Source organism: Seriola dumerili, unplaced genomic scaffold (genome assembly GCF_002260705.1).
Source record: "Seriola dumerili isolate Sdu_G_001 unplaced genomic scaffold, Sdu_1.0 BDQW01000149.1, whole genome shotgun sequence".
NCBI classification, from domain to species: domain Eukaryota; kingdom Metazoa; phylum Chordata; class Actinopteri; order Carangiformes; family Carangidae; genus Seriola; species Seriola dumerili.
This window is the reverse complement of record NW_019174404.1, coordinates 1310027-1331578: the sequence shown is the minus strand read 5'-3', so window position 1 is coordinate 1331578 and position 21552 is coordinate 1310027. Positions and strand designations below refer to the sequence as shown.

At 38.6% G+C, this 21552-nt stretch overlaps 2 protein-coding genes across 2 annotated transcripts; both read left to right on the top strand.

Annotated features, from left to right (window-relative positions):
- Window positions 1-958: 958 nt before the first annotated feature.
- Window positions 959-8178, top strand: LOC111226043 (ubiquitin-conjugating enzyme E2 D2-like). Its single transcript, XM_022751125.1, has 7 exons — window positions 959-1408; window positions 2542-2605; window positions 3364-3395; window positions 3602-3679; window positions 4153-4258; window positions 4660-4753; window positions 7057-8178. The coding sequence occupies exons 1-7, from the start codon at window positions 1385-1387 to the stop codon at window positions 7100-7102; spliced, it is 444 nt and encodes a 147-aa protein (XP_022606846.1). The 5' UTR covers window positions 959-1384; the 3' UTR covers window positions 7103-8178.
- Window positions 8179-8937: 759 nt separating this feature from the next.
- manba (mannosidase beta) lies at window positions 8938-20951 on the top strand. The gene is made up of 17 exons (XM_022751124.1): window positions 8938-9235; window positions 9914-10008; window positions 10090-10195; window positions 10282-10455; window positions 11345-11468; window positions 11975-12144; window positions 12665-12775; window positions 13725-13876; window positions 14101-14218; window positions 15560-15646; window positions 15982-16149; window positions 16302-16520; window positions 17005-17169; window positions 17742-17886; window positions 18087-18229; window positions 18836-19093; window positions 19429-20951. Exons 1-17 carry the CDS (start codon window positions 9020-9022, stop codon window positions 19651-19653), a joined length of 2676 nt encoding a protein of 891 aa, XP_022606845.1. The 5' UTR covers window positions 8938-9019; the 3' UTR covers window positions 19654-20951.
- The last annotated feature ends 601 nt before the right edge of the window (window positions 20952-21552 follow it).

Sequence of the window (21552 nt, the reverse complement as noted above, 5' to 3'; positions counted from 1 at the left end):
ATCATAATCATCATAAATGCTCTAAATAGTATTTCTCTTGTATGTGTTAAAGTTTCTCAAAAGAACTCTTCAAATCATCTTTTTAAAAATTTGTCTTGTTGATTAATCAGAGGATTTTCTTTTTTATGTTATTATTTCTCTGCTGGGATGTTACATGACTCAAGGTTTTCTGTGTAGTTATTTAATTAAAACTAAAGGAGTCAGTTAAAGTTTATATGTATAAGGACAGGTGCGGTATATACCATGAACCAGTGCCACATACATGAATAACCTAAGCTAATGGGCTGTCCTTATAGGTTGGCCAAAAACTCGCATACATACCTTACATACAAAACAGCACAAAAATAATAATAGAGCTGCAAGAATTAATCAATTAATTGTGGCCAGTGATCTTATGTCACACAAAATAAACTGAATATCTTTTGGTTTTTAACTGTTATTCAAAACAAAAGATAAAACAAAACACTTTAAAAAGTGACTTTGGCATGTGGGGAATCCTGGTGAAAGTTTTTAGACAAAACAATCAATTTAAGAGAATAATTGTGGCATTAATAGATTATGAAATTCTTAGTTTGCTGTCTCTCTATCCTGATGTCATCTGTTATTGTATCTAACTTAAATATACTAGAAACTAAGTTAAAAATAATTAAAAAAAAAACATAATTAAAACGACTAATATTTAAAATATATATATTTTTAAAAAAAGTAAGGAAATATATACAAAACATTCATATCCACACAGACATACATTTGTACTTCTACTCGCGTACATGCTGACGTAAACAACTTGATAATTTTAATATGAATAATTTATGTAAAAAATCCAGGGCGTTAACAATTAAATGCTGACATGTCCTGGCTGGTCTGTCAAGCATGTTGTGTTTTTTTTTCTGCAGGCTTGTAACCAATCTGCCATCACATCCGCCCCGTCACTCCGCAGCCGCTGCGCCGCCTCCACCATAAAGCCTCACATACATGTAGACAGCCGCTAGTTGGCTAACGGCATCGACGGGAGACATACGGAACAGGAGCTTTGTTGCCCGGGTTACTTCACCTGGCAAACGCACTTATTCAGCCTCAAGCTGGGGATACTTTAGTCCAGAAAAATAAGACGTTCAAACTACGGAGAAAGCGAGGTTTATCGAAGGACGGTGTAACATCTGTCGCTCGGTGGATCAGACCGCCCGCTAGCTTTGTTACAACTCCGCGCATACGTAGTTTTAGCTCGCCAGTCGGCTAACTACGCTAACTCGAGAAGAAAGGCCGTCGAGTTGACCTAGCGTCGGTTATTTAACAGGTAGCGAATCATCCTGGCATATCAAGGTTGCCTCTCACCGCTTGGATCGGAAAACCGTCAAATTGAAGAGCAGAACACTGAGAGAGGATGGCTCTGAAAAGGATCCACAAGGTAAGATAACGTCAAATGTTAGCTCGCCGTGCTAGCCTCCCACAATGTAGCTAGCGCTGCTCTTGATACTGTATCCTGTGAAACATGGCGGTGAAACCTGTTCGGGGAAGTGTTTAAGTTTGTGGCTCTTGGGCTGTTTAATCATTTTTGTGTGATTACGGGTTAGGTGAATTGTGTTTTCTTCTTTTTTTCTTTTTTTTACTGTTGGCACCGGCTCCGGCACCTTTCAGCTAGCTTAGCTAACGTTAGCAGTTTCGTTTACAGGTTCAGTGTGTGTGTGTCGAGGTGGATTGACGACAGAAAGAGGCCGCACGAATTGCCCAACACTGTACCGTTTACATAAACACGCGTATATTTGAATGCGGTGTGGTTACGACACTGAGCCCTTTACTGGAGCTTCACATCTGTGTCGTGTGTCTTCGCCAACCGGTCAAACATTTTATAAAAGCGTCGATGCTCGGCGTTACCAGAACCCATGACTCATATCACTCACTGAATCCGTGTTAGCAGTCAAGAGCTGTGTTCATGATACATTTCCTTGGTATTTGGTCGTATTTGTTCTGAGTCCGTGCACATCACAGGGTGTGTGTTCTGATAGTTTAAATGGAGGAAACGGGCAACAGTAGGACATAGTAGAGCAACACTTCCGAAGTGTTCACACCGTGACTTTATTTCCTCACTCTGCTGTTGACTAGAATCTTCTTCCAGGGAAATCCATAAACTTACTTATGAAACGGTGTATGTCAGAAGGCCAGGGTGGGGCAATGGCCTCCACTCTCTAAAATAGCTGTAGACCTAAAAATAACAGAGGGTGTGTGTTTGTGTGTGTATATATGCTTAGGTCTCATCTTGCTGTTAACTGTAGAGACGATAACAAGGCGGCCCCCACCTGCCCCTGAGCTGGTGCAGAGTTGAACATGAAGGAGATAAAACCTTGAGGAGGGGAGGCTGTTGTGAAATAAATGAAGCACACTACCGTCATGTAGCATCTCCCTTCTCTGGTCTACCCTATGTTATGTACAAGTGCGACTCATTCTTGTACATTGATTTCAGATCTTGTCTCCTCCATTATTGTCTCTCTTAAGATTACTGTGATCTAATTGGTTATTGTTCTAAACCTCTTTTCATTACAGGAGCTTAACGATCTGGCTCGTGACCCTCCAGCACAGTGCTCAGCCGGCCCAGTGGGTGATGACAGTAAGTGTCCCAAGGCTGGTCAAAAGTTTAGGGCTGCATCAGTTAATCTGCTGACTTATTTTTTTTAATCGTTCTGTCTTTGAAGTGCAAGGAATGGTGAAAAGTTGCCTGTTACCAATGTCCTTCATCAAAGATATTAGTTAACTATCATTCGTGGCAAAAAAAAGATAAAATCTTCACACTTGAGAAACTAGATCACAGCAAATGTTTGGAGTTGTGCTTGAAAAATGACAAAATGATCAGTAGTTCATCAAAAAAGTTGTGGATTAAGTTTGTGATTAATGGACACAATATGGAAGCTCTAAAAGTTTTGCAGTGTCAGCATTATAGTTTGGCAGGTCTGTCTTCTAAAATATGATTCATCATGTGGAGGTGGAGTAAACGGCTAAACGTTTCAGTTCAAAATAAAGACTGAACAACCTACATTTACACAAGGATAGACTGATTGACAGACTCAGAAAATTTGAATCTAAGAGAAATTACATTCGTTCTTTATATGAACTCTAAACGCACAGGTGGATGTAGCTCACGTGCTGAGAATTGGTGATCATATTCTTGAATACCTCCACCCTACTGATAAACACTATAGTAAAACCTATTCAAAGGTGATATGGCCATAAAAAGGTATTGATAAAGATATACAAAGGGAAATGGTGTTACTGGGAAGCTACAAAGACAATTTAGAAGCCTAGTTCCTGTCAGATCAGATACCTGTGACCTTTCTTTGTCTCCTAACATTTGCTTTCTGTTCTCCGCAGTGTTTCACTGGCAAGCCACAATCATGGGACCTGTAAGTAGATACTTTAGGACATAACTGTTTCTTTATTTATAAATAACAAGTTAAAATTTATCACTGAGGCCATGTTCCTGGCTGATTCAAATGTATTCATGAGATAAAGGTTAAAATTTGACTTGGAAGCTGTGGGCGGCATGTTTAGATCACTCTTTCTGAAATATGTAAATGTTCTTTTCCCCCATTCTTTTTTTCCTCTCCAGAGTGACAGTCCATATCAGGGAGGTGTTTTCTTCTTGACAATTCATTTTCCAACAGACTACCCCTTCAAACCACCCAAGGTAAGACTGAAACGAGGTTTACCCTTTCTCTTGTTTTGATACGTTATGGTAATTAAAGGTACACTGTCATTCATCTGTCAAGCGACCTGCAGTATCTGTCATGAAGCAGACTCAAGTCTTATTTGCAGCATTAGCATACTGGCCAGTATATACAGTGCCACGAACTGGGGTCAAACATTGTACATTCTTTAAATGCCGAGCAACTTTAATTTTGTTTTTCTGAGTGCGTCAAAGTGACAGCACATATTTCCTGTTAATGAAACCGAGTTCAGCAGTTTGGCATATTGAAAATATTTTGTCAGCTTCACAAACACCCATGAAGCAATATCTGTCATTCCAGAAGATACTAATCATGGGCATGAAACGTCACTGACTTGTGTTGAGGAATTTAAATTGCGTAACACCTGGTGACATGGGTTGACTCAGCATTATCTTACTTGTCCTCACTGCTATGTTTTTGTTTTTCTTTTCAGGTTGCATTTACAACAAGAATTTACCACCCAAATATTAACAGTAACGGCAGTATCTGTCTGGATATTCTCAGATCACAGTGGTCTCCTGCACTTACTATTTCTAAAGGTATGGATAATCATGAAAGGTCACCATGACAACAACCTTATCAATTATCAGTTGGTAGAGTGTAGGATAACCTGCCCTACTGGCTGGTAACACCAAAAGTTTCAAAATAATCTTCCATTGAAGTTTGTTTTACTGCCAAAGTTTTAAATCAACAGAACCTGATTCTATACACACAGGTATTTAAAAATGGCCAGAGCATTTAAATTTGTATTTTTCCTTTTGGCCACAAATGGTTTTTGGCAGGTGTGTAATGTTTATTTTTGACACTGCAAGTAATAGAATTTAACTTGATTAGCACACATTTTGCAAAAAGATGTCATCTGTTTTAAAATTTTGTATTGACTTTAAAAAATGGTTTAATAGTTTTTTGGGGTTTTTTTTGTCTGTATTGTTTCTTCTAGTTCTTCTCTCCATTTGCTCACTCCTATGTGACCCAAACCCTGATGACCCACTAGTGCCAGAGATCGCACGAATCTACAAAACAGATAGTCAGAAGTAAGTATATTTATATAAGTGTGTCAAACTATTCTCTAACATGTGAAATAACCAATTCTGTATCCCAAAAGGAAGAACAGCCTTCTAGTACATATTTAATGCTGCGCTGTTCACAATAAATACAACTTTAATAGGCATAGTTAATCGCCTGAGTCTAGTATTTAACCTAGTTTCACTCTGTCAGGTACAATAAACTAGCTCAGGAGTGGACAGCGAAGTATGCCATGCTTTAGGGTAAGGCCAAGAGGCCGTGCTGCATCTTGGGTAGTGCAATGGGAGTGATTGGTTGTGTTGTGATGCTCTGGTCTCACTGACATAAGCAGAGGCCTGGATCTCTGTTATGAAGTATACGACTGCAGTGTGGGATTTGACTGTGATTATACTAATCTCCAGCTGGTTGCTGTAAATAAACACGTTAACATAATATTTCTGGCAACCCACAGATAAAATGGTCTCTTGACAGCTGTGGGTTACCACTAATACAGGCCAGACAAATGAAGATCCAATAGCAGTAATCACAAGTCCTGTAGCAGAACTTATAAGACCACATCTTACATTTAACTTCAATTTTTGCTGACCATTTTCCATCACATACATAAGATTAAAAGTAAGTTTGATTGGAAAATGAACATGCAGAGACCTTAGATTTGCTTGAGATAGGTGATCATCACAGTTAATGATGGGTTGCCTTTTATTTTTCAGTTGTTATTGTTGCATGGTGAAGCAGTGTCAGCAGGGACCATTGTGAAAAATGTTCTTGCATTGGAGGACACGCCAACAGTTGGCTGCCAAAAAGAACGGCATTCATGAGCTATGATGTCTGACACTGTAGCCTAGAGACAAACAGTAAGGATAATGTGAAGCGGGTTTCTGGTATGAAAAGGTTGTTCTTTAGGGGCAGATAATGAACCATCAGGTGTCACAGTATTCTTCAACATAGCGTCTTTAAACAGTATGTGCTGGCAGCAGCATTGCCTGGCAAAGGTGTGGTTTTAAAATTTAATAATAAAAACTGGCTGCCTAGAATAAAATCCATAAACAAAAGAAAACATAGCCAGAAGGAAACAATATTGGTGTTCTTGGCATTTAAGTTTAAGAAAAGGTTGGTACATGGAAGTAGGTAGCTACATTTGTTTCAGGGTCACAGGACCAGACACTCAAATAAAACATGGAGCAGGAAATAAAAGTGAATTCATAAAAAAAGAGGGAGGAACAGGATATAAGTAGGAGACAAAGTCTATGATAAAATAATATAAAAGAAAAGTGATTGAAATCTAAACAGGTGCAGATTCTGGTTCCTTTTATCAGACCCACTAATGCAACTAATGATAATCATTCTTGACTTGTCTACAGACCTTTTTTGTGTAGCAATTTAGTCTATGAAATATCAGAAAGTAGTGAAAAATGCCCATCCTTGTTGATGTCATGTTGTATTTTGTTATATTTAACAAAATATTATTTACATTTTGTTGAGTCAACAGTCCAAAACCCCAAGGTATTTGGTTTGTAGTTACATAAAAGAGAAAACAAGCAAATACAGGGCTAAGCTGTGACCAGAGAAAATGGGGTAAACAATCAGTTATGAAACTAGTTGCTGTTTAATTTTCTGCTGATCAGTTATTCAGCGAATCTCTGCAGCTCTACCCACTATAATGACTGGAAATGTACATTGTAATATATTTTGCATTTAAAATATCTTCCCTTTTTATGAACGTAAATCAGGAGTCAAAGGAATTGCTGACCCAAACCAATATCGTATTTGCTATTAAAAGGCTAAAACAGCCAAAGCCAGTGTTGTAGTCTTTTTAATATATCAAAAATATGTTTCATATGGTGGACTGATCCAGAATCAATTTATTTGAGTAACCAGATTACAAGCAGTATTGTCTTTGCATGTCAATGTAGCCACTAACTCCAGCATGAAGAGGTTTGTTGTTGCAAAAAAAAAAAAAAAGAAATGTTGCCTTACTTGAGGTATTGGTGTGTAAATACGATGCCTGACTTGTCAAACAAATATTGCACTGTTTAAGGTTAGAAACGTGTGTATGAAGTGTCAGTTGTGTATGACGTGTCAAGTATTTTTGTGCATATTCTGACTAATTTCGTTGGGGTGCTAACTTGGCTTGCCCGGTTGTTTTTTTTTTTTTTTTTTTAAAAAGCAGTGTGCAGAGGTGCATGTGCTATAATAAATCCTGACAAAAGAGGCAAGTTATGAGTTGATGGGGGGTTTTTATGCCAAAAAAAATGATGTGTGTGTGTTTGAGTTCTTTAAGTTAATTCTTCCTCTTTGTGTTTCTTCGCAGATACACCAAAATGGCAAAAGAATGGACACAAAAATACGCAATGTGATGGCATCGTTTGGAAAGCTGGTGGAAAATGTTGTTGCTGGTTCAAACTTAAAATTCCAGGGTTCTGTTTTTCTTTTTTCACTTTATTTCTTCGTTAATCAAAGCATTTTACCCCTCCCTTCCTTCCCCACCTGCGCGCTCATAAGAAGATAGTGTTTTCTCTCTAGGACACGTGCCAGTTTCTGTGAGGTTTCGACTCCCATTTTGTATGGAGTTTAAAAAGAAAAAAAAAAAAAGAAAAAAGAAAAGAAAATCACCATGGTTCTGAACACTCGGCTTTAGCATGCACCAGTAAGAGTTTTTCAACCCCAAATTGGTGATGTTAGTAATTCACTCTGCACACACTTAGTAGAATCAGATGCAACTGGTCTCCTGATGCTGAATATATCAACCCCATGGTGATCCAGCTGGTTCACCGGATGGATCCTGTGGGGTTGATGTTTACTTCACTGTGGGCTGGGTCTTTTTGAAGCATTTCTCGAGAGGCCTGTCTTTTGCCATACCCGTAAATTCTGAATTTGAAAGTTTCAGATTGGCAAAAATCTGTCTGCATTTTATTTGAAAGTGGTAAAATCTGAAATGGGGGGGGGAATGCCTTTTCTCTGAACGATTAGGGAAACTGGTCCCTGTGGCTCCTGGACTGGTGTGATGTCAGTATGTTCTTCTGATCATTAGTATAGGAATTTATTACCTGAGGAAAGAAGTGTATCTTATTCCACTATCAAAGTGTGTGTACAGAGAAGCACAGCAGTATATATCAATGTTAAGGAAACAAAATATAAGAACTTCAATGTTGTATTTTATGCATGTTAATAAAGGTAGGCTATTATATCTGATATGTTTCTGCAAATTAAGTGGATTGTAAGGCTGAACAGTTGGAAAAAATTGGTTCCCCTCAAAGGCTTCCTATTTCTTTTTTGTTATTTAGAAGCCAGTAGATGAGCAGTTAGTTTTATGCCCACTCAAACACTGTCTTCTTGTAGCCCTAAAATATTGATGCAAAGCTAATGGTTGATAATCAACTTGTGGCTCTGTTTCTTTTTAGTTTTCCATTCAATAAAGTTACTTAAACCATAATGAATGACTCATGTTTTTTTGGTTTTCATTTAAAGTGAATATGTGGACATTTGTTGAATGCAAAAGTTCTGTTCTTAGCAGTTAATGACTGATGCTAATATGAATGTTGTAGTCTCTCTCATCCATTGGGGGGTGGGGTGTAAAACTACAGGAAACAATCGATTAGTTAATAAAATTGATTTTGATAGGGGGAAAATGTGAATTTTGACATCTTATTTAGTAAATCTTTGAATGTTTTTGTTTTTAACTCCTGAGTTCAGGGCCAGTTGGAATATTTTAATTTGCTTTTAAATAAACTACATTATTCAAAAAGTATAATTTTATTTTTTCTGTGCAAAAAGATCAACTCGATTCTGAATGATCATAAAGAATCGATGGGTAAATATCATTAAATACTTCTTTTTATGTAGCATTTCACATTAATTGTGTGGTTTTATATACAATTGTACTGATTTAAGTGTTGTATACATATAAACAGCTTAATATTAGTCTTCAAAACTTTTATTAACCATTTATAAATTGTTTCTTATCAAAAAGTGGTTACCTTAGTGTTTTTACAGTTGCATGTAACCACAATTATTAATATATAAAAGTAAATATATTTGTTATTGTAAAGATGTGGCTAATCTTTTTAAAACCCGAACACAAAATGTCAAACCTTTTCGCGCCAAAATTTGTACCTCGTGCTAGTACTCTGACCACCTGACTGCCACGGGTGGGTCACATGATAAACAAGGAAGTGCCCAGTCAGTCAGCAGACAACAACCAAAACAAAACCCTAGATATTCCACTTTAGAGGAGTATTTTGTCTACTTAACATGCCTAAAACAAACAACAAACTATGAATCTGCGTGGAAACATTTTTATCCGTGAAGTTTGCGTTTTGTTGTGTTTGTTTGTCGGAGTTTTAACCGGATTTTCTTCAGTAACGGAGCAGCAGTGGTCTCTGAGTCTGGACGGTAAATGGAGTCTTTCAAACGCCAACGGTTCACTGTCTCTGCCCGCACAGGTGCCCGGATGTGTTCACTCCGCTCTGCAGCAACAGGGATTCATCCAGGTAGGACGAATGGTTTAATACGTATGAGGATGTGACCAGATGTTATTGTTGTGACTGTGTAACTTTGGTTTTCACTACAGCAAGTAAATCTAATCTTCACTTGTGATCCAGATTTACACGACATTGGACCTTTATTTATGATACATATCGATTAAATATAGTTTATTTACAGCATTTAAGGTTGGGGATGCTCTGTGCATTGTGTATGTATTAATAATTAGTTGGCAACTCAATTCAATAAAATGCTAAATTATTTAATCCCTTTCAGCTTTAACTTTTTTTTAATTTTTAATTTTTTAATTTTAATTTTTAATTTTTAATAAAGATTTATATATATATATATATACTTCCATGTCATGTGGTCCTACTCTTCTTCTGTAGTTTTGCGTGTATTTTCTTTTTGATATATTTAATAACTTTCTAACCTTTTTAATGCTTAATAATTCCTCATATAAACGCCACTCTGTACATGGTGCACTCAGATATAATAAAAATGATACACATCAACCTTTAACATCATTAATAAACATGCAGTTAATTGCTCTTTTTTGACTTAAAAATGTCGGCACAAATTACCAGCAGCAGGTGACAGTAAAACACTCGTGTCAAACTTTGAACACAGTTCACAACTGTAAACTAGGAGAGAAGTTAACAAAAAAATTTCCACTTTTCTCTCAGGATCCATATTTTAGGTTCAATGATGTTTCTTATCGGTGGATTGCTTTTGACAACTGGACATACACAACCACGTTTAATGTGTCAGCCCAAGTGAGGTCAGTGTCATTATTTCTAACATTTTTAAAGGCATTTTCTGTCTCCTGATTCGGACTCACCTGTTTGTTCTCCATTAACAGGACCAAACAGAAGGTGCTTCTTGCCTTTGACGGCGTGGACACTGTCGCGTCCATTTGGCTCAATGGAGTCGCTGTGGGCAACACGGACAACATGTTTCGTAGATACGTATGTAAAGCGTAAAAAATGGGCAGTTCACAATGTAAACGTGTGTTTGCTTTCTTCCGAGTAACATCTTGTTTTTTGGTGTGAAGGACTTCTCAGTCAGAGACCTGCTGAAGGACGGGGATAATGTGCTGAGGGTTAGTTTGCTCTCTCCAGTTCTTTACGCGTCTGAGCGGAGGGAAGCTCATTCTGCCTACAGAGTTCCTCCTGAATGTCCTCCAGATGTTCAGAAGGGGGAATGTCACGTCAACTTCATCAGGAAAGTAAGAAGAGCTTCTCCTCTCCTTTTAGAAGTCTGGGAGTAAAACAGTCAGAGCCCAGTCTTACCAAAGTACTGGCATCTCGTCTTTGGGCTTGTTCGTTTTGAGTTTTTCTAACTGATAACTGATAAGATGGAGAGAAGGAAAGTTCTGGTTAGAGAGGTGAAAAGTACGGATATAACAATCTACGTGGATACATGTCAATAAAAATGGTAGTTTGTTTTTTTATTCAGTCATCACACATAAAACTGCAAAAATAAACAATATATAAACAGAAAGAACAAAAACCAAAAAAAACAAGTTTAAGTGATTGAACAAGCAAAATGCTTCTATATACCTGCCTACATTCTTATCAATTCAGCTATTCACCAGTAGAAAAGAAAATTCTTCACACCTGTAACCCTCAGAAACATCTCTTTAAACCAGTATTTTAAGAACCAAAAGGATTACAGATCATTCTCTTGAAAACCAAAAGCTCAAATTTGAATAAGCATTGTTCCATAAATTGATATCTGCTTTCCTGTATTCAAAAGAACTTTTGTACACCGCCGGGGAGTGACTTTGATTTAAATTTTATTTAAAGTTCAGAGTTTCTTTGAGAAAAGTGTCGTCGCTAAAATGTTTACTTTCTTTTTCTTTGTTATTATTACTTTTGGAAATGCACCCTTATTTAATCAATTATTAATTCTAAAGCATGAATTTGTTCTAGCAGTATGAATGATTCTTGCACTAAACACTGACCTTCATCTCATCCCAACCAGCTTGTATTTACTTATTTTAATGAATGTATAAAACATGCAAAACAAAGTCTCACACCGTGCGGACAGCAGCTAAATTGGGACAGTGTTTCTATCTGTGTACATGTAAATGTTCAGTCACTGTTGTGCTGCAGGAGCAAAGCTCTTTCAGTTGGGACTGGGGGCCTTCGTTCCCCACGACGGGACTGTGGAAAGGAGTTCGACTGGAGGCGTTTGATGTCCTGCAGCTCGTCCAGGTTTCCTCTGTTCCTCTTTACAGTACGTCATCAGACATCATCACCAACAGCATTTTCTGAACCTTTTGATTAATTAAAGAAAACAAAAAAACAAGAGAAACTGCAGAGACAAAAATATGGGGATTCTTTGATGCATAAAGATAGAAAGTATTAACAACTCTTTAATTATTTATCTGGTGCATTAGAGCAGCTGTGCAAGATGCAATAGATCAATAAATAAAGACTGAGACTTTTCTAGAAGTGAGTAGTTGCCTTGAAACACAGGAAATATTTAAAGATACTTTTCTTACTGTTGTTTACTCTTTATTGTACTCTGAGGATGAGACTCGACTTCCCTTTGCCACTTTCATACCTGAAAAAATAAAAACGAGTCAGTCATTTTTCTGGAATAAATTAAAATGTTATTGCATCTTTCAATTTTTTTCCCTCTAGTATTTGTTCTCATGTCTTATCCAGGTTTTCATGTGTGGAATAATTTAAGAGTTTTCTTGTTTCTAAATAATCTCTATAATGTGTCTGTGTGTCTAGACTTCAGCCTCTCTCAGTGGAGAGTCCAGGTTGAGCTTCTTGTCGATGCTGTTCAGACAACAAACGGCCAAATCGCTCTCTCTGTACCTGAGCTGCACTCGGAGCAGAGCGTCCACACACAGTTCCTCTCTGGAAGGACCAAGAACACCTTCATCTTGCACATAAACACGGTACTTGACACAAAAGGAAAATAAGGTCTTAAAATGGCGTATTTACTGTAAATTTATTGTATGTATTAAATTTGGGGGGGGGGGGGGCAAAGCCAATAAGCCAATAATAATGATGGTGTTGTGGTTTCATGTCTCTTGTTCCACGCTTTGTTAAGACATAAATTTATTTTCTTTAAAAAAAAGGGGCGTTAACCTAATGGCATAAAACTACAGGTAAATAATTAATAAAAAGTGAAACCACTAAAAACGGATGTTATTTTCTCTGATTATCTAGAAATTAATGTGAAATTCTGTAGTAGGATTTAGAAAATGTTTATTAGTAATAGGAAGTGATAGTATTAGTTTTCTACTCTCCCTCTCATTGTTTACAGGAGAAGAAAAACTGTCTGAAGCAAGAGAGTAAAAGAAATAATTTCCACATTGTTCATTTATCAAGGTCTTAAAAATTCCTGATTTTAAAAGAATTTTTTTTCTTTATCGCTTATGTGGAAATTTTGAGAACTTGTTCTTTGACTTTCAGAGCAGCCCGGTGAAGCTGTGGTGGCCCAGCGGCCGCGGTGACCAGCCCTTCTACCAGCTGACTGTCAGAGGTTTCCAGGACGGATCTTTAATCCTCAATACAAAGTCTAAGGTCAGAGTTCACTGCCTGTCAGCGCTTTTATTCTTTCTATTTGACGTTCAGGCATTTAGCTGATGTATTCACGCAGCACAGTGTGCCGTACAACAAGAGTGGCATCAGACTGGTGATTTTTAGAGACACGTTCACCTCTTCAGTCGTGCATGTAGGTTGTTCCAGCGTGTGGGAGAACCTGCCACAGTTCTTCTGTTTCATCTGTTTCAGGACTCCTGGTTCTTCTTGTCTCATTGTCATGCTGCAGAATCCAACCTGAGCGTCTTTAGTGCCTAAAACTTTTCTTCACAGTGCTCTGTATCTTACATAGTTTAATTACATAGTGGAGCTGTAAAAGAGCTGAACTCCTCCTGAGTCGGTATTTGTTTGTCTTTGTGAAATTCTAGTGATGAACATTGAAATTCAACATAATTCTTTAAGTTTATTTTCATTGTTTAAAATACAAGATCACACCTGACATGACACACAGCTGAGGATAACATTAGTCCAGAATTTATTCATATATTTAGGTGCTCTTGTCCAAGGTGATATCTGGCCCAGTAGCTGCTGCAGCACATGTAATCTGACGAATACAGTTTCAAACATTAAGAAATGCAGACTAAATTATATTACACACACACACACACACACACACACACACACACACACACACACACACACACACACACACACACACACAGTCCTGATTACATCTAGAAGAATTAATACATCTTACAGAGGTGTCTTATCCATTAAAGGTGATCGTTTAAAACAGGACGCAGGATTTGTGGGTGATGTAGTTCAAATTGTCCCAACAAGTAAAGGCTTGCCGCTGTTTGGGAACAACAAAATGACGAGTTATTATTGTGACTGAGGAGTTCAAAGTGATCTTCTCATTAAAGTTGTGTGTGTTTCACTGACCTTTTAAGTGCTGCATGATCTAAAGCGCTGATGGAAGTCTCTCCCGCAGGTGTATTTCCGCACCGTGGAGCTGGTCCAGGAGCCAGTCGTTGGGTCTCCAGGACTGAGCTTTTATTTCCGCATCAATGGGAAACCAATTTTCCTCAAAGGCTCCAACTGGATCCCGGCCCACTCCTTCCAGAACCAGATCTCCCCTGCTGTGTGAGTGTTGTCTGAAAAGCTGCAGTTTGAGTCCTGCGTGCTGAGGGGAATATTAATCACTATTTATGATAATAATCTTAAAGAAACTGTTCCCCACCCGTTCTCCTCTTCGGTCTCCTCTGTGTCTCCGTGCAGGTTTGTTTCTGACTTCTCAGGAGACGTCTTGTTTGAACTCCTGCGTGTGATTTAATGCTGAAGCTGACGTCGTGTTGTTTGTCCTGCAGTTTAAGGAACTTGTTGCAGTCGGCTGTAGATGCTAACATGAACACGCTCAGGGTCTGGGGAGGAGGAGTGTACGAGCAGGATCTTTTCTACAGTCTCTGTGATGAGCTGGGAATCATGGTAACTACTCTCATCCTCTGATGATATTGATATGACTTAACTTTAAATGGCTGCCACCACAAATGTAAAAACGACACACACATTCCTTAATTTTTGAATTGGTAGTTACAGGTGCTATCTGCCATAGTTTCACAAAAATAAACCTTCAAATTAGAATTAGACTCGCTCCGTCTCCCGTTCACTTCTATTGAAGCGCGACCGACGGACAAATCCAAGCGTGTGTTTCCTGTTTCGCTGCGGCCTCCAGTCGGCTCCAGTGGATCCGCAGGGGTCAGAGGTCAACTCCGACTGAGCGGATATCCTCGGCCCAGCCAACAGAAACACTGCTGCGCTGTGTTCGGAAATGTAGAAGCTTGTTTTCTTTTTTTTCACTGTTTTCACTGGATTATCTACAGACCACAGACTGAAACGCCTCTCTCACACACTGTTCAGGGTTTGTCGGTGTGATCGATATCTGTCAGGAACTCGACTTTATTTCCTTTTTCATGGTTGAGTGTCGGCAAATGTCACTGAACTGAACCTGACACAAGAATTTATACCTTTTTAGATTTAATTTTTATCTGATTATTCTGTATCACAGATAAAATAACTGATATAATAAATGATGCTGAACATGTCAGTGATATATCGTCTGTTTAAGCTGCCTCTGAACGTGGGGACGCCTGTATTCAACATCACATAAGCATCTCATAGTATTTCTGAGTCCTCTTTGTCTCTCCTGATTGTTCATACAGAATAAGTGGCCTAAAAAAAGCAGCACAGATGGTGATGTGAGGTAGATTTGCTGCTGCACAGTTGATCTTTGTTTGCTGCTTTCTGAGCTTCATAACACGAGGAGTCCTTTTTATTTATGTGTTTTTGCCCAGTTCACTTCAGTACTGAGTCGGTTTGTCTAATGTGCAGTTAATCTTCAACGTGTGCCAAAGCAGACATCGTGTCATGAGACAGAAGGTTTTTCGGATTCTGCTTGACCGTTGTGACGGTCCGAGCCGGAGCCATGTTGTTTTCATCGGTCGCATTCTCATGGACACAATATCTCAGTAACACCTCGATGGAACGTCTTCAAATTTGGCACAAACATTCACTTGGACTCGAGGATGCACTGATTAGATTTTGGTAGTCAAAGGTCAAAGGTCAAGGTCACGGTGACCTCAGAAAAACCCTTTTTAGCCATAACTCAAGACTTCAAACAGAAATCTTTTAATATTTTATATGACTCTGGATAAACAGGGGTGTAATTGTAGTTACCATAGATGATTATACTTGTTTGGTTTTACCTGACTCATGAACACACTGCAGCACAGATGGATGCTCATCCTGTTCAAATACATATGTGTTTAGATTTGGCAGGACTTCATGTTTGCCTGCGCTACGTATCCCACTGAGGACGACTTCATACAGACAGTCAGAGAAGAGGTCGTCCAACAGGTGAGCTGTGTATTAATCAATTCATTTTATTTCTTTATGGTTCAGAAAATGGCTAATGTGGATTCTGTATAGAAGCGCATGGAAAGGCACCATTTATTGATGGGATTGTTATTTAAATTACATCAATAAATAGCAAATTAACCAAAACAAAATATGTATTTTCAGCTTCCTGTGATAACAGCTGGGCTTTTACTATTAGTATTAAGATAAGATTATAATAAAGATTATAGTTATTAAACTATAGTTTGTTCTATCTTAAATGTGCCCTGATGGCCACTTTGCATCTGTGTAATCAAATTAAATGTGTTGAGTTTTGTCTTATCTTCACCCATCAGGTCGGGCGTCTCAAGTCTCACCCCTCTGTAATAATTTGGAGCGGGAACAATGAAAACGAAGCTGCTCTGGCAACGGACTGGTTCGATATCCCAGCTTCACAGAGGCCTCTGTACGTTAAAGACTATGTGACGCTGTATGTGAACAACATCAGGGAGCTTGTGCAAGAAGTGAGTGATCAGTCATTTGAAAAACCCTGTCCCTGGATTTGTGCTTAAAATGTTTAATCCTTTATTTCTAGTGTGTTTTTTTTTTCTTTTATAATCCTGTAAAATTCAATAGAAACAAAAGGCGAAGTGACGCTGTCTGATATCTCCTTCAGGAGGACCAGAGTCGCCCCTTTCTCGTCTCCAGTCCGACAAATGGGGCTGAATCGGAGCGGGAGGGATGGGTGGCAGCGAACCCCTACGACCCTCACTACGGAGACACTCATTTCTACAGCTACACCGTCGACTGCTGGGACTGGAGGAATTTCCCTCGGACGCGCTTCGCCTCTGAATACGGCTTCCAGTCCTGGCCGTCCTTCTCCACTCTGCAGCCGGTGACTGAATAAATCTTCCAGCAGGGTTTTGTTTTGCTTGATGAATCTGAGGTTTCCTTATTTTCATTTTTAACATATTAAGGACCAACGATGGCACCACGGTTAAATATCTTTGAGAAAAACCTCATGGGGTATTTAAATCCAATTTTTAACTTCTACTACAACTACAAGTGTCTCTAGTATAAGTAAAAACCATAAGTGTCTATAACAGTTCTTCATGAAATACCTTAGTGCAGCAAATGTGACCTAGATTTCTAAAACCAAATAAAAGAAAACAAGACATTCTATCCAATATAAAATTAACTTTAAAATTGGTGAAATAATTGCAGAAAAGGCTACATTTAAAATGAGTTGAAGATGCAGAGTTGGTAGAGAGATGCTGACATTGTCCATCACATCGTTCAGATCAATAAAAGCTCTTAATGTTTTTTTTCCTTGTGGTATAAAGTATTTTTTTTACATGTCTGTTGTTGTGATGTTTCAGGTTTCTATAAAAGAAGACTGGAGCTACAGCAGTAATTTCACTTCCCATCGTCAGCACCATGAGGGCGGGAACCAGCAGATGTTACTGCAGGCTGCTTCACACTTCAACCTGCCGAACTCCACAGATCCACTGAAAAGATTCACAGACACTCTCTACATCACTCAGGTGAGACACACACACACACACACCACCCCAAACACCTGGCTGATACTTCGCTGTTTTTTACTTAAGTACAATGTGCACTACCTGAATATCATATGGATAAACAATGTAAATCTTACAGACGAGGATTAATGTGAAGAAAAAAAAAATATATATATATATATTTTTTTAATTCTGACTTTAATCTCAGAATTTCTTTAGAAAGTCAGAAAAAATTAATGTGGCCTTAATGTAAAAAAATGTTTTTTTTAATAAAGTAAGAATTAAAAAAAAAAAAATCACATATTAATTCTAAAAAAATTTTTAAAAATCACATTTGGCCCTGATATAAACATTTTTTTTTTTTTTAGAAAGTAAGAATTCTGAGATTAAAGTTAAAATCCTAAAAAGAAAATTCAGACGTAGCTGTAATTCTCTTCTGAAAATTTAAAACTAATGAGCTATATAATTACCTTGAACTTGGTTTTCCACGTCGCTCTCCGTCATCACCGGAACAAAGATAAACTGACTGAAGTAGGTCATCAGTGTGTGAGGTGTGAGCGTTGCATGTGTTAATGATCATGTTTCTTGTCCAGGTCATGCAGGCTCAGTGTGTGAAGACTCAGACAGAGTTTTATCGGCGGAGTCAGACTGAGATCATTGAGGGCAAAGGTCACACTATGGGCGCTCTCTACTGGCAGCTCAATGATATTTGGCAGGCACCTTCCTGGTCGTCAATCGGTGAGTGAACAGCTACTTGTGTTGACACCACGCTCATTTTTTTTTGTTGTTGTTGTTGGTCTCGTTTGTATTTTGAACTCCTGCCGACTCCTTCCTGACTTTGTAGGAATTTGACATTGCATTATAGAAGTCAGTGTGGCCCTTATATATATAATCATATATATATCATATATCATTTCCCTCTTTGTTTGTGTGTGCAGAGTTTGGTGGGAAGTGGAAAATGCTGCATTATTTTGCACAGAACTTCTTTGCCACCGTCCTTCCTGTTGGGTTTGAGGATGAAGACACGCTGTTCATCTACGCCGTCTCAGACCTGAGTCACGACCTGAAGCTCAGGGCTGCGGTACGGTTTCAGTCGTTAACTGTGTTTTTGAAGGCGCTTTTTTTTTTTCCCCAAGCAACTCACATGAAGTGAATCCAACCTCCACAGGAGTAAAGAGCCTCCATTTTTTTTCTATTATTATTAATTTCCTCCCTGTGTAGTTCATTTCAACCTTAAAATAAAATACAACAGGAGGCAATTTTCAGAAGTGCATTGAACACAAGGGTTTGAGCGATATGTGCGTCTGAAGTAGTTTATGTGTTCGGATTCAAGCTGTTGACGTCTGGTAGTTTTCTCTAAGTTTAAATGAAGCAGGTCACGTTGACATTTTAAGGCTCCATTTTAAATCCAAGCCCTTAGTTTCTCATCCATACGCCACTTTATTCACGTACAGCAAGATAATGATTAAAAATGAAATGAATCTTAATAAAATGGAAATACAGCTCAGCTCTACATGCAGTTTTTATAGATTTCCTGAACTCTAAATTGTTATGCAATATTAACAAGTCTCTTTTTCATATTGTCACCTCCATTGTTTTAGTAATGTGCAACATCAACTGGCTAATGTTTAATTTTTATTTAAATATACGGTCATTGCAGAAGCAGGTCTGTTCTTCTGTCCATCAGGTGTCCGTGTACTCCTGGACTGATCTCGATCCTGTGTGCTCACTGAAGTCAGACCTGGTCCTGGTCCCCGGGGGCAGCGCTGTGGCCATTTTCAAACAGCCGGTCGCCGCCCTGCTGGCAGGGTGCGGACGCTGCACCAGGCTCACCTGCCTGCTCACCTTCCACCTGGAGGACAGCGGCGCTCAGCTGGGTCCCACCAACCACCACTTCCTCTGCTCACCCAAAGACGCTCAGGGACTCCAGAGACCAAACATCACAGTGAGTCCCCTTGTCTTATTTATGCACATATTTTTAAATAATAAAAGACGGAAGACAGAAGGACGAGGCGGAAAATAACATGTGGTAGAGGTAAAACAAAATCAAAATGTCATGGCTCTGAAATATAATTATTGAAATTTTAATTAAGAAAGGTCAAAAGGGCAAAAAGTAAAAGAGTAAAAAGAACCATATGTCATTGTCTAATATTGAAGACAGAAAAATTAGAAAATTAATTTTCTAATCACCCTTGTCTTCTCACATATCAAACATGTAATATCTCAGACACATCTGTGAACTTGTGACTGGCTTGATGTGTTACCTTGTTTGCCTCGCAGGCCACAGTGCAGCAGGATCCGACCGGCCTCACCGTCACCCTCCGCTCCGCCTCTGTGGCTCCTTTCGTCTGGCTCGACGTGGGAAACATCCCCGGACGCTTCAGCTCCAACGGCTTCCTGATGGTTTCTAGCAACGTGACGGTCAGTTTCACTGCGTGGCGTCCCACCAGCGCCGCAGAACTCTCCAGATCCCTCACCGTCACATCTTTGACCGACGTATACTGACCTCAGACCAGAGGGGTACCAAAGCACGAAGGAAACAGATGGGTAAACTGCTCGGATGCTAAATCACCATTTATAGAGCAGCAGATGAGCTTGTATATGAAGGTTATTGTGCATTTTTATGACTAAAGCATTAAACGGTCGTGTTTCTATAAACCATGAAGTTTATTTTCAGATGTGGAGACATTTCAGATTTGACCTCTGGGACAGGGCGGAGCCTCCTGGAGTAATGAGTGTGGTCCAGACCAAACTAGCATGTTAGCTTCTGTTTAGAATGATTGCTAAGTTGCTAGCTAGTCAGGTACTTCCAAAGAACACACAGCAGAAGTTGTCAGTGTTTTTAACAAGCTATAGCTACCTTAACCACCTGGAAACGGCAGGGTCTGCAGTCCCTAGCAAATATGGTGCTCTAAGCAAAATTATGTTACGTGACCATAGCAGCAAATAAGCATCTTTATTAGAACAAAAATGCAATTTTGGCGAAGATGTATGTGATTATGAAACTGGAAAAATGCAATGCTGAGGTCTCCAGATATAAATTGCCTCCACGTCAGAAATCAAACCTTGGGGTATGTAGATGATATATATTCATGCTTCAGTCATAAAATGCACAATAGGTTTGTCTCCGTCTCAGTGTTTAAAAGTGTCTTTTAAAACGCATACTACGCCTGAGGCTCGGTCCTCGTAGAGATTTGGAGGCCAGACTGATATTTTTCTACCGTAGCTGTTGCAGTCTCACTAAGTGCCGATTTTCTGAACTTGTTTTCTTACCAAACAAAGCAGAAAGCAGGAAGAAGCAGGGAAACTTTGATGCTTTACATGACGCTTTCATTCAAACACAAACCTTCAGACAAAGGAATGAAATGTGCAAATATCAATTCACTTGTAATAAAGTTGTACAGAAGATATCTTCATGTACTCATCCTTGAATTTGCTGTTGCAGAGGAAATATAATCAGGACTGAGTTGGATCTGATCGATGAAGGTGTGTGCACTGAAAACAATTTTCCTTTTGTGTGTGTGTTTTGCATTTTTGCACATTGTTCAGATAATTACCAGAGCAAAGGCTCTAATACTTGACATCATGGATGTGTTGTATTGGACGCAGTACTGTCCAAAGAATTAATTGTTTTTCATTGGTTTTCAATTGAGATCAGTTTGTAAATATTAGTTTTTGATATGTGAGTATTTTTCAGTGTTGCATTGATCGATGTTTCTTACATGAACTGTGGGGTTGAATACTTTTTGCAGACGCTGTAAGTTAATGATTTTAAAGCAATAAACACATACATACATTTTTCTTTATCAGTCCGTTGATTAAATTGTTTTATTTATCCTTTAAAAGTTAATGAAACGATAGAAAATGGTGGAAACTGACGTCTTCAAACGTCTTCTGTCTCAACATCAGTCCGAATTCTGCGCTAACAATTAAGTAATGAAATTATAGCTTTTAGAAACAGAGACCGGCTGGTACTGATGAGTTCAACAGTGACTCACCTTCCCTGCTCAATAGTGGCAACGATGCACTTTTTATCACATGACATTAATAAATAGCTCCACGACTAGATATAACTTCACTGATAAGCCACATTTATAAAGGGTTATTAAAGGTTAATAATTCACTAATGCTTAGTACGTCAGCCATCAATTACTAGCCATTAATAATAGCAGCATATGGGTTGCCAGGTTGGTAGGCGATCTTCCTCCAGCATGATTCTTTGCTTATTTTTCTATCTTTTAAATTCATTGGAGACCTCCCTCTTTCCATCTTTGTGCCAATGGTGCCATACAGCTTCCATGTTAATGAATTAATCATTCACCAATAATAAAACTCTGATCTGGTCTAAACTATTATTATTTTACTAGTACTTCTAAAAACCTGTGAAGTAAAGGCCTTTAACTT